This window comes from Talpa europaea, assembly GCF_964194135.1.
Source record: "Talpa europaea genome assembly, chromosome: 6".
NCBI lineage: Eukaryota > Metazoa > Chordata > Mammalia > Eulipotyphla > Talpidae > Talpa > Talpa europaea.
In genome coordinates, this window is record NC_140072.1 from 86301322 (window position 1) to 86317773 (window position 16452).

A 16452-nucleotide genomic window follows, 5' to 3' on the forward strand; every position below is an offset into this window, starting at 1 on the left:
TTCCACATCCACCATGAAGAAGGGGTAGTGTTGGTTAGAAGGTATGTGAAGCAGAGACCCCAAGAACTCAGAGCCTTGATTTAAACTCAGCCATGTGGTTTTGGGAAAGTGACTTGATTTTAATCATCACCTTCATTTTACTTTTATGAAATGAGACAGACATAAAAGGTCCAACAGGTGAAAGAGAGCTCAGATAATGGCTTTACCCTTTTTCTATGCACACTTAAATACATTACTCATGAGTTACAGCAGATCCCAGCCTTCCACACCAACCAAAGACTAAAGACTATGAACTGCTTCTTGAAAGTGTTCAGTGTGAATGTGATAACAACCACTGAGTAAACTGTCACAGCCACACTCTGGAGAGAGATTCTCAAGAGGGACTGGAAGTCTACCCCACTTTAGAGGGATGGGCAAGACACATTAGCAGGGGAGGTTATGTATGGCAGTAGCAATAGTAGTGTTTTAGTACAAACATGACAACATTAACAGATCAAAATGTTTCTATGTTAGCATGTTTTTGGACCTTACACTTGGTCAACCCTCCAGAAGTTAACATATTTTCTTTAAAAAAGAAAAAGAAAGGACTTACAAAATATTTGCACCATGAAGCAAAATCTATAAGGTGAGACATTACTCCTTAACTCAGTGATCCATTAAATCTGAAATTATGTTTATTAAAAACAATCTTTCTCTTTGCAGGTCTACAGCTAGGGAGTATGCTTTGAAAATTATCAAGAAAAGCAAATGTCGAGGCAAAGTATGTATAAGGTTTATTTTTACAAAAATACAGTGGTGGGTAGAGAAGAACACAAAAATGAGCTACCAAATAAACTGAAGTTCACCCTAATTGTTCCATATTGGTGGAATATAGTGTTATCTACTAATTCATATATAAATTTATGCTATAAACATTCCTGAAATAAAAGTTGGTTGGAGTGATTGGATGTTATTCTGTACCTTATCCTTATGTGCTTGTTTACTTTCTTGCCTTTTATGATCTAAGTTTCATGCCATCCTTCTATATAACATTACAGTTCCCATGACAGAGACTGAATTTACAGGCATTATCTCAGGACCTTCAACATCTTTTGGAAATTCTAGGCTATTTGAATATCAAAATGATAAACTCATGATATTTTACCAAGATACGTCTCCCTCAACCCCCAGATAATATAATTTTACTCATTTGTATTAGAGCCTCATATATTTTGAAGTGTATATTGATTAAGGTAACTTTTTTTTTGAACAGGAGCACATGATTCAGAATGAAGTGTCCATTTTAAGAAGAGTGAAACATCCCAATATTGTTCTTTTGATCGAAGAGATGGATGTGCCAACTGAACTTTATCTTGTCATGGAATTAGTAAAGGTGTGTATTTTGGAAAAGAAATAAACCTTTACAGAGCACTACACTTACCTTTATATAAAAGAACGAAATCTTTTCTTTCTTCCCACCAAGATTCAGTCTCTCATTGCTCTGATTGGGCTTAATGTTCAAGAGTATTAACACTAGAATTATGCCTCAAGAGTTCAAGTCCCAGCATTGACCGAGATACAGGGACTTGTGCTTCAGTTCTCCAATATGCAAAATGAGAATAATGATAGTACCTACTTAGGGGTATTATTGTGGGGATGCAAGGGATGGTGCCTACCAGTTTGTATAACACAGAAAGTATTGGAATATGATGCAGAAGTATCTACCGCTAGTCAGTGAATGTTAGAATCTTACCCTGTGGCATAAAACTGCTTCTTTTATTCTAGTCAAACTTAGAATATAGAAGGAGTTAAATGTTGATAATCTAGGTGATCAGTGACTCACTTATTTATATATCATGTTTGAAACTTTCAGTAAACCAGAAGTTTTTTAAATTGAAGATTTTGTTTTTAGGAAGTTATACTTTTCTCAAGCTTTTCCTATCATATTAATGTACCTTAAGATGTAAGGAATTTCTACTTTAGTTGTGGAGTGTTGTAAGTTAGTGGCACTGCCATCTGCATTAACTGTGCGCATCGTGGTGAGTCTGGGGCTTCAGGAACTGTGTTTGGAATCACACCCGGGAACTAGTGGCAGGATTCAGCATTGTGGAGCACAGGGTTTTCTTTTGTAAGGATTTAAGACAAAGAAAGCATTGAAAACACTAGTCTGTTCTATATAGGAAGATGTTCCTAGACCTTTAAACATTCATTATTCAGATTTGCCTCATTGTAGATCTGTTGGCATGTGTTTTTTTGCTTAGTTTGTTATTTATATTTTTATAGATGGAACCATTTGTGTGTGTGTGTATGTATACACACACACACATATATGTGTGTATATACTTATATGACTTCAAGTTAGAATTCATTTATTTCTGAGAGGAGTGAGGGCTCATTTTTATCTTAAGGTTATTGTCACACTTGAGGCTGAAAGGGATAAAAATATCAATTGGTTGGAGCTTTCCCCCTCCATCTGAATGTAGAACATTCTTATTATGTATAACTTGATCTAGGAACACTATTACCATTAATTTACATGGAAAAATGCTTGAGCATTTCCAGACCCAAAAAATAATCCATAAAATCATACCAAATTGAAACATTCTACTTTCAAATAGCAGGGGAAACCTGCATTACAACAAAGGTCAATTTCATTTATTCAGAAAATTTTCATATTGGCATTTTATTACCAAAAAAGTTTGGTAATTTCCAACATTATAAATAATACTTTATGAGGGACCAAAGATATTTATTTTTACAATGCTTTTAATTTTTACCCTAACAATTTCAAACCATTTTGTTGCCCCTCTCTGTGCTATTTTTTGGCTAATTTTTATTAAATTAAATTTGAAGTTGATAAATAAAAAAGGCAAAGCCTCAAGAGTTCAGAACACATTTTGTGGGAAATCTTAATATGAATGTCAACCATATGCATTGTCAGGTGACTGTAACCAAGTCAGTGGTGACTAAAGCTAGAGGGGTCCTCCTGTCACCTAACAGCCTTTACCAGTTCTCTCTGGGTGACCAATAAGGCCAACAAGTGTCTACAGCATTGGCTCTCCTCAACTGTGCCACTAAATTGTGCCTTTAAATTAGTCTGACCCAGGCCCTATGAGGACGGGTCTGGGGGCATCCTAAGATGTGCAGGCCAGCCCCAGGCTTACTTTAACATTCCCCCTGAGAAATGTAACTGGGCCTTGCTTCTCAAACGCTAAGGACACATTGGTGTACCAAAGCTAAAGGATAAACAATGTCTATATTCTGGAAAACGATGAAATAGTTATCATGAGTGAAAGTCCATAATTATTAGGAACAAGACTTCAGAATTCTGCCTGTGCATGTCCAAGCTACTGGTGTGTTTACAGGAAGGCAGCTTTGTGGAGGAGGAGCAAGAGGACCAGATCCTCGAAGATCAACAGAAGTTAGAAAGACAAAGGGAATAGAAGGGACATTCCAAGCAAGCAGGGAGCTCTAATGACAGAGTACCTGGAGCTCAGATACTGGGAACTCAGTAGAGTTTTTGCAGGGTTACCACACATAGCCACACAAGTCTTTCTATGTTCAATTAGCCCACCATGATCCCCCCCCTCCCCAGAAGCAACCACCAAACCTGCAGATTGGAGCCTTTCAGAGAAGCAGAAGTTGAGAGAGAAAGTGTTTATTATTTTAAAAAAAATAAGTGTTTAGTTTGGGAACTGCTGAGGCCGAATGGACAATGGGTCAAGCCTCCCAACTGGAAACTGTACAGAGTAACAGGACCAGGCCAGATAGTGAGATCGGAAAATTGTCAGCCTGCAAAGATTATATTTTGCTTTTACTATTGGAAAATAAAAATTGAGTCCCTTGCTACATTAGGACACAGATGAACACAAGTGGCTGTTCTGTATTGTATGCAAGAATGATGCAAATACTAAATTTGGGTTAGTAAATCAGGCCCAAATTCTCTGAAAGGTTTTCAAATAAATGGAACTAAAATTGGAACCTGAAATCACTGTTTTGCCAATTAACATTAAATTAACAAGGAACAGGGAAATCAAAAGTTCAAATGAATAAGGGCACTAGAAAACTTTCTTTGTAATCTCTCCACCCTCCACCTTCCCTTTCTCTCTCATCTTGGGAATGACAATTTCTGGTCCTCTTCTCTGTTCCTTACAAAGAAAACACATTATTGGAAAAGAAAACACTACGCCCAATCTAAGAGAGCTAAATATAAAGAATGAAAGGAATATACGTATGTGCTCACCAGGCAGCAGAACTTTTTGGTAAAGGCACCATTTACAGAATTACCTGTTTCTGTTTGGGGAGGTTTAGGATTAGGCATTTAAATTTCTGCTGGCAGTTGGCATGAGGCATATAGCACATGGCCTCCAGGATAACCAGGTGCCACAAGTCCTCTGCCCTGGAGACCCAGCTCCACCCCCCAGCATTACCTCTCCTCCCTGCCAGGGGCCTGTGGAAATGACTGTGTCTGATGGCAGGGAAGCCTCACTCTGCTCCTTTCTTGAAAGTATAGAGGAAATGTCACTGGTTTTCACATAGGAAAGGCAGGAAGACTTTCTGCCAGAAAGTCTCTGAGCCTTTCAGAGGGAAGTAGCAAGGAAGGCCCTCAGAACCCAAGTGCCGGCCTCCATTCTTCATTTCCTTTCTAGTGTGTCAGCTGCCTCTCCAGGCGGCCCCGTTGAACCATCTGCTAGTGCACTTTTCTACCTGCTCTTTTCCTCTCAGGGAGGAGACCTCTTTGATGCCATTACTTCCACTAACAAGTACACTGAGCGAGATGCCAGTGGAATGCTGTACAACCTGGCCAGTGCCATCAAATACCTGCACAGCCTGAATATCGTCCACCGCGACATCAAACCAGAGAACCTGCTGGTAAGAGTAATGCCAACTTTGGGGCATTTTGAGTGAATACAAATAATTCTCTCTCTTTTTTTTCTTATTTTTCTTTCCTTACAAAAAAATACCATCAAAGCCGCTTTCCAATAGGCCTCCAGTTAACTAGCTGGAAATGACTAGCCTTTTCACTTGATCTACAAGGGTTAATGCTTTAATGCTTCATTAGGAGCGCTTCGCTTATTAGTAAATAAAACACTGCAGCAGGGGGTAGGGAGATATCTCAGGAAACCTATGACTATAGTTAGCCCCTTGGGCTGGGCATTTCACATATATTTATACTTACAGTATTACCTATGGCACTCTTTGTTAGAAAGTTTTTACCTGGGACAATAAAAAGCAATGACTTTTAGACTTTCTCTTGGTCTTCTAAATTTACATTCCCCAAAATATCTAAAACCAAGAGAAAATTCTAGCGAATTTTGAAGACACCAAACCCTCTACATAAAAATAATCATGATGAAGAGTGTTTAAAAATCAAAGAAAAATCTTTAAAAAATAAAAATCAAAATCAAAGATAGTTTTATCCCCTTTATGACTATTTGGTTTGCTTTGAACTGTGTGTTTAGGATCTTCTCTTGGTTCAATTGTTAAGGGGACACTACTGAAAAGAAATGTGACAGACTGAACATGGGGAGTTGCCACTGGTGAATATAGGAATAAAAATTTTTGCTGGCTATTCAGGGTAGAATTTTTATGAAATCTATCTTTAGTTTCTTGACCTAAAAAACTAATTATTTTGCTTTTATTACCCAGCCCTGAGAGTCAAGTGTTATATCATTTTATTCATCTTTTCAGAAATCTGGGAGTTGAGGATTATCTTTTCAAAGCAGTGTTTCTTCAAGGAAAGAATTCCCTGGACCAGAGTAATTCCCAGTTAAAAATGTCTTAAGTCTCCCTACAAACCTACCAAATTAGAATCTGAGTGTAGATCTGCACTGCAATAAGATCCCCAACATGATCCACGTGGACACTCAAATTTAAAAGCAGATGAGCAGCCGGACCCCCACAGCATGAACAAAGGCTGATAAGATCTCTAATGGGGACCCAGTTGCCTTAAGCAAAGGGCTTTACACTCCTGTCATTTAATCCTCACAACCGCCACATGGTATAAATTCTATTACTGTCCCATCTCACACATAAGGAAATTGGTGCCTCAAAGTTAAAAGATTTGCCCAAGGTCATTAAAGCTCATAAGTGGAAGAGCCAAGATCTGGACCAGGTTCTCATCTCCTCCAAAACCCAGCTTTTAACCACTGAACTCCATAAAGGGATGAATTAGGAAGAGAACTTTATTGTGTAATTGCTATATGCCAGGGAACAAAAGAGACATATGCCTTCGTAACGTTGACATTCAAATGGGGGAAAAGGCATTCAAGCAATAAATACATGAGCAATTAATTGCAATTTTGTTAGCCATCCTCTAGCTACTATTTAATGAAGGCAGCTGAGGTCAAATGACCTATTCTGACTTAATTGCTCCTCAAATTCCACATCCGTAGTAGCCTAAACATTCTCTCCTGCATAGTTACCTCCATAAACTGCAGCAATTTTCTCTCGTCTGCATTCATTATTCCTGTGTCCTGAATTATGTAGAATGCTCTCCTGGGTACAGACTTACAACTGAGCCTTTGTTTAAAAACTTCTCTATGCTTGAAAATTCAGTGATTGAAATTTAAAGTTTTATTTCCTTCCCCTTTCCTAGTTCAGTTTATGTACCCATTGTTCCCTTGCTTCTCACCAGAGCATTATCTATTTTTGTAAATGCCATACATGATTATATAGCAGTGTACTTTTACTAAAATTACAATTTGCAGGGTATTTTTTTAAGTATTATGTTCATTCAAATGCGTCTAAATTACCCTCACAAGAAAAAGTTCCTTTTTTTTTTTAAAGATTTATTTTATTTATACAAGGGTGAGGATACAGGCCAGAAATGCAGGGGTGCGGGAGGGAGTGAGAGGATTCACCAGAGACAGAGTGGGGAACAGAACAGGCAGACAGACTGAAGCACACTACTGAGGGAAGCAGCAGGCAATATGAGAGGTCTGCCGCGCCATGTGGGTATCTCCCTGGCCAGCTGGGAATCGAACCTGCACTTCAGAGGCTGCAGACAGCTTCACGGCACAGCACTTAACCCTCTGTGCCACCAGGGAAATCCTCCTTCCTTCCTTCTTTTCCCCTTTCCTTTCTAATTTAAGAATTTGTATGTGTGTACACACACACACACTCACACGCACCATTGCAGTCATTCACAACATGTTTTAAATATATATATATATATATATAAATGCAAAACTAAAGTATATTTGCTTCTTCAGTATTAATTTCTTACTATGGGGGATGGTGAGGGTTGGTAAGTTTTGTGTGAATAAATCTATTATAGGATAAAATAGGTAGAATCAAATAAGTGCTATAGTAAAATATTTTTTATAAAAAGTAATAGAATAAGTTTAACAAAATTAGGGTGACATCACTAATTGCACTCGAGACCTGTTAATTTCACATTCTATGGACATTTGTGTGGAAATAAAAGAGAACCATCATGGGAGACACACTTACACATACCCAGGATTTATAGTCATATGGACAAAAGTTCGAAGCCAAGTGCTTCACTTCTCTACTGGCTAATTTTATGATCTTCAGCAAGTGACTTAACTCCTTTGACTCCTTTAAAAGGATTTATGAAGATAAACAGATAGTATGTAACTGTTAGTACCCTCTCTTTTTATTCCCCTTTTATTTGTATTAAAAATTAAGTTATCCCGGGCCTCCCCGGTGGCGCGGCGGTTGAGCGCTGGGTTGCGAAGCTGCCCGCAGCCTCTGCAGCGCCGGTTCGATTCCCGGCTGCTCCCCGGCCACCAGAGGAGGGTCCCACATGGTGCGCAGACCTCTCCTGCCGCCCGCTGCTCCCCTCAGCAGTGTACTTCGGTCCTTCTGCCTGCTCTGCTCCCCGCTCTGGCTCTGGTGAATTCTCTCACCCTCCCGCGCTTCTGACTGTACCCAGTGCATGTATAAACGAAACAAATGAACAAACAAACAAATAAATAAAAAACATGCCTCTATAAAAAAAAGAAAAAAAAAATTTAAAAAAAAAAAAAAAATTAAGTTATCCCTAAAAGTAAATTGTGTACTGATCTTTTGTTTTCATTTGACATTGATTTTAAATTTTTACCATTCAGCCATGAATGGATTTGCCATCCAATGGCAAAATGTAATACTAAAATTAAGTTTTTTAATCCATTTCTTATTACCAGAAAAATTATGAAATAAATGAAAAGACCTCACTGAATACTTTGAATTACTGTTTTCAATGGAGAGACATCAAAAAAAAATTGTTAGACTAATAACAAAATTTGTGTAATTATTTATACAATGTTTATTATAGCTGTTAAATCTCTAATTCACTTCTAGATTTCATTTTATATAGTATCATTGTATGTAAAGAAATTTTACCATTTTTTTATTTTTAGTTCTTATAGAAACTATAAAAATGCTGCAGTTTGGCCCTAAAGAGCTGTATTGATCAAGTGAATGATTTATTCAAGTCTAAGTATTTGGTTAGTTGGAAGCATTTTTCTGAAAATATGTTATTCACAGTGATATTTCTGTCACATTTTAGATTGAAAAATGAAAATTTCTCAAGTTTTCTTCTTTTTACAAATTCATCATGCCAGTGATTCTATCTAGTTCATTTTGCTTTGTCAGGCCTGATGCTTAATGATCTTAGGCATGAGTGACAGGTAGATGAGATCAGAGAGTCAGTGAATGAGGAACACTTCTTCACAGAGGAGAGGACAGACCCTACGTGACACATCCAGGCCATTTCTCAACTCATTTGTTACCTTGAGGACTCACACTGACCTCAGTGTAAAGCTCATTGGGGAGAGAAAGTACAGCGTTTCCCCCTCTGCACCGATGATGGGACCATTATGTGTGTATATGTACATGGCCACATGTGTGTATACACACTGCGTGCCATGAGAGTTTACTTTTAGATGAAATACTTTTTTTCTTCCATTTTTTAAATTTTTGGACAGTATTTGATTTCTTCCCTCAGGTGTTGTCCTTGTAGCTCTCCCACCACCACAGCACCCGTGTTCCATCTCTGTAGTTCCTTGTGCTCTTCCCTCTCCCTTTTCCCACTCCTGGATGTCTTGGATCTATGGTCAGCTCACAAGTTTTGCTTTTTTCTGACCCTTTGTTTGGTTTCTCTATATTGCACATACAAGTGAAACCAAGATAAACCATATTTATCTTTATCCTGCTGACTTATTTTACTGAACATAATCCCTTCCAGCTCCATCCACGTTGCTGCAAATAGCATGAGTTTAAATTTTTCATTGCTGTGTATTTATGCCACATCTTGATCCATTCATCTGCTTTAGGGCATGTAGGTTGTTTCCATATCCTGACTATTGTAAATAGAGCCACAGTAAACATAGGCATACAGGTTTCCTTTCAAATTAGTGTTTTTGTGTTCCTTGGGTTGATTCCTAGGAGTGGAATTGCTGGATCATATGGTAGCTCCATTTTTAGTAATTTGGGGAACCTGCACACAGCTTTCCATAGCGGTTGGACCAGTTTCCATGCCCGCCCACCGACAGTGTAAGAGGGTTCCTTTTTTACCACATTCTTGCCAGCACTTATTATTTCTGTTTTCTTTTAATATGGACCATTCTCACAGGTGTGACATGGTATTTTATTGTGGTTTTGATTTGCATTTCCCTGATAATAAGTTATGTTGAACATTTTTTATATGCCTGTTGGCCATTTGCATTTCTTCTTTGGAAAAGTGTCTGTTTAGCTCTTCTCCCCATTTTTTGATTGGTTTGTTTGATTTGTTTTTGTTGATCTGTGTGTGCTCTTTGTAGGTCTTTGATATCAATCCCTTTTCAGATATGTTGTGTCAATATTTTCTCCCATTCAGTAGGGTGTCTCTTCATTTTGGTTTCTGTCTCTTTGGCTGTACAGGAGATTTTTAGTTTGATGTAGTCCCAGCTGTTTATATTATTCTTGTTTTTCTTGATTCTGGAGATGAGTCCTCAAAGATTTTTCTGAAATTTATGTCATGGGGTGTTTTACCTATGTTTTCTTCTATATATTTTATGGTTTCAGATCTTTTATTCAGTTTGAATTGAGTTTTGTATTTGGTGAAAGATAGTAATCTAGTTTCATTCTTTGGCATGTGACAGTCCAATTTTCCCGGCACCAATTGTTGAAAAGACTTCTCTTAAAAAAATACCAAAAAAACAAAAAATAGAAAAAAATGTTTCCTTATTAAGATCAACCACCTTCAGTTTATATGACTTACCACTAGATGGCAAGCTTGTATTCTTGGCAGCAAAAATCATCAGTAGCAGCCTGTTTCTTTCAGGGAGTTGGGAGGGTCTTTTAAAAATATATAAGCTGATGCCATCTCCTTAGGAAAGCTAAAGTTTTTACTGGCAGAGATGTAACTTACATCACCAGTGTTTATTAGATTCCAGAAATAAACAGTGATTTTCTGAAATACACAAGTTTATATTCAAATAACTCTCCTTCCAAACTCCCCAACACTCTCTAGGAGAAAGCAGTTTTTCAGAGAAAGTGCCTTTCTTGGTCAGAAATGTCCTTTAGAAACTCTACCTCTGGATATTTGTGCTTTCTCTTAGCCACCATCAAAATCACAAATGCTGCTGGAAACTCTGGCTTTTACTAATGGATTATTTTGAGCAGTATAACTACCTAGTTCTCAAGTGAGGAATACAGGTTGTGCTTCAGGTTTTCCAGTCTTCAGTTCGCCCTGACGCCAAACTCATAAGACAACAGATTTCCTTCTGCCTTAATCCCATGATTCTTAATCCCCAAATAAATCCATTTTGTGATAGGACAGCTGGCTAAGTTGGTAGACAAGGCATATGCTGCAGATAGATTATGCCTAGAGGTCATGGACAAAAACACAGTGGAGTCAATTTGTAGTCAGTCCACTATTCTATGAAGTTGAACCTCCAAAGTGTTGATTTATAGTCGGGGAATGACCCAAGGGAAGGTAGCCAGGGCTCTCACAGGCTTCTACATGGCCTGGCTCTAATCAGTGCTACTAGTGCTACTAGAAATGAAAATGAATTCCATCAAATGATGGAATCACTATCCAAAAATATCTTTGGCTCTAAAAAGGCTTAAAATCAGTAAGATGAAATTTAACAATAAAGAAACACAAATCCCCCAGGGCTAAGTGATTTTGATATAGTCAGTTTAATGATCATTGCAGAAAATTATATCAGGAAAACTTGACCCGACCAGATCAAAAGGCTGTTACTTCACCATGAGCTGAGAGTTTGAGTCACAGTGTGGCATGATTGCTGAAAATACTAAGATTGCTCCTTAGACACTCTTCACTGAATGAGTGTCAGCATGGAGAGTCCTCCACCTTACTCATACCACATCACTCCTGCCCCGAGGGACCTGAACACATGCCAGGGGCTGGCAGGAGAACCCAGGAGGAGTGAGGGAGAAGGTGCAGCATGGTAGCTCTTTGCAAATATATGAAAGGCCACAACAGGGAGATGGGAAAACTTTTTGTGCTGGACTTGGGAGCACTGACCACAAACAAAATAGAAGATGTTAATGGGTAAGAGATTTGAGTTTGATGTAAGAAAAAACTTTTTATGGGCACTTAGAAAAAAATTTTCTCTGCAGGTAGAAAAAAGTTTAGGGAAAAACAGAAGAAAAACAACCTTTTCCCAAAACACTGTTTAATACAATAATGTGCCAGTTATGATACTCAGCATTTGCAAAGGGCCTTTCAAAATCCTGTAAATTCCATCACAGAGAAGAAGACCTAAAGGAAGTGCATCCCCTTGGTGGGTCTGTATCTGTCTGCTTCACTGTTCATGTCTCCTGTCATTAAAAACTAAAATAATATCAAGCATTTCACTTTAGTGTCATGGCCTTATTGGACTAGCAAAGATTAATGATAATAATAATAAATACTGTGTTGGCAAAGTTACAGGATACCAGTCATAACATGCGCATTGGTGCAAAAGTCACTTGATAGGACCTTTCTGAAGGATAATTTGGTAAGGTTTTAACAATATGTTGTCTCTGAGACCAAGTAATTCTACTTCTAGAAATATAATCTAAAGAGAAAAAGGATATGTTTGTGTCAGTGTTTCAGTATGGAACGTATAGGTGTATAGACATATGTATATATTATATATGTTTAAATATACACAACTTATGTCAGGGCACTTGTTAGTTACCTAATGGCATGATGGAGACACAGTAGGACAAACTGATTGAAATCATGAACTTAGGCATACCTGAGCTAAATTCTGACTCTGCCATCTTTTAGCTATGTAATCTTGGCAAGTTACTGAACATCTCTGAGGCTTCCTTTTCCCCTTTAAAAAATGTCAATATAATTCCTAAAAGGTTTATTGGGAAAATCAAATGGGACATGAGTGTGAAGTCCTCAACCTGATGCCTGGTATATCCCCTGTATTTAGTAAATGTTAGTGGTAGTAGTTGTTGCATTATTATGATACTGCCATACAATGGAATATCCAACAACCATTGAAAATGGATACATGATTATTCATTTAGGAAAACATGCAGGATATATAGGACAGTGGGTAAAAAAGGCAGGAAAGAGAGAAAGGAAGTTCTGGAAGTGCATGACCCAAAATGCTAAAACAATGGTTATTTCTAGGTGTCAGGATTATTGGTGAGTTTAATCCTCTTCCCCCTATAATTGTGTTTTCTAATTTTTCTGTAATGACATATTGGATATTATTTGTATAATAAAAACAAAATATAATTTTTAAAATTTGCAATGACATGGAGTCCCCACAGTTTTAGCAAAGTCTTAGGATATACAGTTGCTAACAGAATCAATTGTGCCTGTTTCCTGTTTTTTTCATAACAGCTGAATAGGATTTTTTAGATATGTTTGTGACCATTTTAACATTTTAACATCAGGCTCTTTTCAAGTCTCCATCTTCCCAGATATTTCTAGTGTGATACTTTGAAAGGCTATTTTATTTTTCTCTCCAAATCAGTTATCCCTCTTCTGACTTCTACACAACTTTTATTATTTTTATGATTTCATTTAACTTTAGATTTCATAAAAATTTTACATGTCAGTGTAAAATGGGTTCGGTTTAAGAATTATTTTATCAGGAGAATTAATTCTAAAGTATGTGGACTATACAGCTTATTTTGCAAAGTAATTCCCCAGATGAATGTTGTTATAGTTTACTTCCTAAAGATTAAAGATACAGTTAATCCATTTTCCTTAGGAAGCATCATAAAGACCATATATCATGGTTGGAGGAAAATCAGTATTTTTAAAAGAGATACTATATTTGTTAAAAAGTTAATTGACTTTTTTCTTGACATGATTTCAGGCCATTTTAGCTCAATTCTATTCAATGAAATAATTTTTAGGAACTATTGAGCTCCTCTTTGAAGAATCCTTCAGTGATTGCTAATGATTAATCAGCCAGCTTTTAATGGGGTTATTTATCCTTGAATTCATGGGAACATTGAGAATTATGTTTGTTCCAACATATCTGTTATGTAAGTCAGTTTTAGCGTTCTATTGTGGGAATCTCAAAAACCATTTATTGGGTACAAGTTACTTGTGAATTTTCATATTATTTTATGGACACTTGTTTCATGGACAATTATTTTATGATTATATATTAACTCTTTTACTATTTCAAATAACTTTCCCAAATGGTCTCAGTTTCCAATCCTAAGGAAATTGGGCATATGCCCAAACGTCTACTGTTCAGCAAGTTAAAGTTCCTGCAAAATCCTAAGCAAATGAAAAAGAAACAAAAATAAAACTCTTATTTAAAAGAGACAAATTTGGTATAAAATATCAGTGTGCCAAAGCCTACATACCTGACCTTTCACTATATCTATTCTTGGTTGGACATGCCTTCAGCTTTTAATTGGAACCTTTTTCATAATTGTTGTCATTTAACACATTTAGTCTGTCAAATCCTGGGATGTCTTTATAGCCATATAATAAACCCTAGAGAACAACTTCTCTGACTGTAGCCATCTGCAATGATCACAAGAGTAGCTTACAAAATACTGACAGTCTTTATGGTAATAGGATACATATGGCAGCCCACAATTATGTGTAGCTGCATTCAATTAGTGTTGTACAATTACACAGTTTTATTGCTTAGTTAAAACAGTGAAAGCACTACATACTGGGTAATTTGCACTAATCCCCGTCTCTTTAATAGCCCCTCGGTGTTTAAAATGTGGGGGAACATCTATAGCATTTAAAGGACCTGGAATGAACATTAAATTATATCACATGTTGTGAATACTCTTTGATTGACAATTAATGTACTCCCACCTCAAGTGTGGGTCATGTTTCATGGAGGCTTTAAAATACAGTTATAGCCAAAAAAGTTCTTCTTCTAGCCCACTTACTGGACTGGGCTGTCAGTCTGGTCATGTTCTTTCTGCCTGATGGTCAGATGAGGAGACTTGCTGAGGAACAAAGTCAGAATCGACTCAGAGAGCTGTGTGAGCCAAGGACGAGGCACTTTCGATGTAAACTCATTAGAGGCTTTCTGATCTCTAACTTTTAATTAAAAACTTAGTACAAAATGAATTTATAGCTGCCATTTGGGAAAATCCTTCCTGGAGATGGTTTTGAGAGGGGGTGTGTGTGTGCGCATGTGTGCATGAGTGTGTTTGAAACAGATGTATTTAGCAATCTGTGATGTTAAGAAAGTTTTAATTATGTTTTTCTTTTTTAAATTATATTTTGTGAAAAGCATAATTACATTTTTCAGTGGCCTCAGTCATGTGCCTCTGCCATTGGCTTAGTAAGAAATAAGGGTGAGTGTGTTTCAGGTTGCTGATGGTGAGCCCCAATTGTGAGGCAGACTCCTTATTCCACTTAGGACTCACGTCCTTATTTTCAAGGAGAGGAAGCCCTGGAATATATTCTTCTGTAACTTTTTCAAAAAGTGTTGACAGAGGAAAACCCCAGGCAACCTTGTTTCCTGCCTTGCCTGACAGTAAGTTAAACAGAATCCCAAAATAAAGGTCTGGACATTTATTCACCTGCAAAAACATTTTGCTGAAGTATTTCTAATGCACTTGCGGTCTAGAAATGTTTTCAATTACCTGGAATAGGGCCTTGTGTCTAAGCACTTATTATCTCTCATAAACATCATTTAAACTTTGTGTTCTTGAAAATTCTCCTACACCATTTTCAAACAAAATAAGGAACATTTAGAAATGATTAATGGGAGATAGAAAGAATATTAAAAGAATAGATTCTATATATTCTGTTTAAATGGTGTTGGTTTATTTTAGAGGAATTATTACACTGAGGTCATCCCATCTTCTTTATTTAAGATAGCTTTATAATGCTTTTTTCCTAAGTTATTAAAATTTTGAGCTATTATGCTCTGCTATATTAAACAAAATTGGCATCTAGTTACATATTAAAAGAAATTTCTATTAAAATGTAGATGTACAAAAACCACACCTTTGCTACTTCTAAGAGAATTACATGGTCATATTCAGCACTAAAATGTAACTTATACCCAGATCTACCAACATCTGCTTTTATCCAACTCTTGAGTAAAGTTAGGTGATTACAGATAGTATGTTTAGGAAAAAGTCACAAAATTCCTGTATAAATGGAGTTGTGTAGATTGAAATCTGCACAACCTTACAAAACATGCACCGTGAATGTTTGGAACTAACAGAGCATCAAAGCAAGAGATTATTTTGCATTTTGGAAAGGTTTTACTAACAAAATGGAATTAAGGAAGTAAACAATTCTGTTCTGTCTGGAAGATAAACTAGATGCTCTGGTAGATGTTTCCATCTCAGATTTCTTTTCATGAAAAACATTCGCTTGTCATTTGGATGACCAGAATGGCTGGCATGTGAGACTACAATGAAGGGATTTCTTTTGCCTGAAAATGTTTAGGTTGGGGACAACGCTGTGTTTTGCAATTCTGGTGCCTCAAAGTCTCTAACTCAAACTTGCTCCTGCTGACCAGGGCTAGACAGCTGCTTCACTAAAACAGGGAGGGGTGTCCATCGCAGATGACAGTTGAGCAAAGCCACATCCGTGTGGGACATATGGCTATCTTTCCTCTAACAGCCCAAGTGCAGGTGACTCCAGTGCCTGCTTGTGGGATGCCTTGATCATAGCCGAGTTCTTATAGAGAGGCCTCCATGTTCTGACTGTGAAGAAAATGTAGGGCCTCCCTGGTGGCGCAGGCAGTTGAGCCCAGCGCTGTGAAACTGTCTGCAGCCTCTACAGTGCCAGTTCAATCCCGGCCAGCCGGCCAGCAAGAATCCCACATGGCCCAGCAGACCTCTCCTGTCTTGCCCACTGCTCCCCTCAGCAGTGTATTTCTGTCAGTCTGCCTGTTATGTTCCCTGCTCTGTCTCTGGTGAATCCTCTCACCCTCCTGCACATCTGGCCTGTACCCCGGTTCTTGTATAAGTAAAGTAAATCTTAAAAAAAAAAATTATTAAAAAAAAAAGAAAATTTAAAAGATGTTTTCTGCCCGTGTTTTCAAGAAGAGACACTGACTCTCC

The 16452-nt window shown here is 37.5% G+C and overlaps 1 protein-coding gene across 8 annotated transcripts in view; it reads left to right on the forward strand.

Annotated features, from left to right (window-relative positions):
* The window catches only part of DCLK1 (doublecortin like kinase 1), a gene marked incomplete at both ends in the record, with an annotated part of 315030 nt that overhangs the window by 263497 nt on the left and 35081 nt on the right, over positions 1-16452 (forward strand). For all 8 annotated transcript variants that reach the window (XM_084235618.1, XM_084235619.1, XM_084235620.1 and 5 more), the window contains 3 exons: positions 703-760; positions 1253-1372; positions 4705-4851. In XM_084235618.1, coding sequence (XP_084091744.1) covers positions 703-760; positions 1253-1372; positions 4705-4851 — 325 coding nt within the window. The remainder of the gene's footprint in view (positions 1-702; positions 761-1252; positions 1373-4704; positions 4852-16452) is intronic.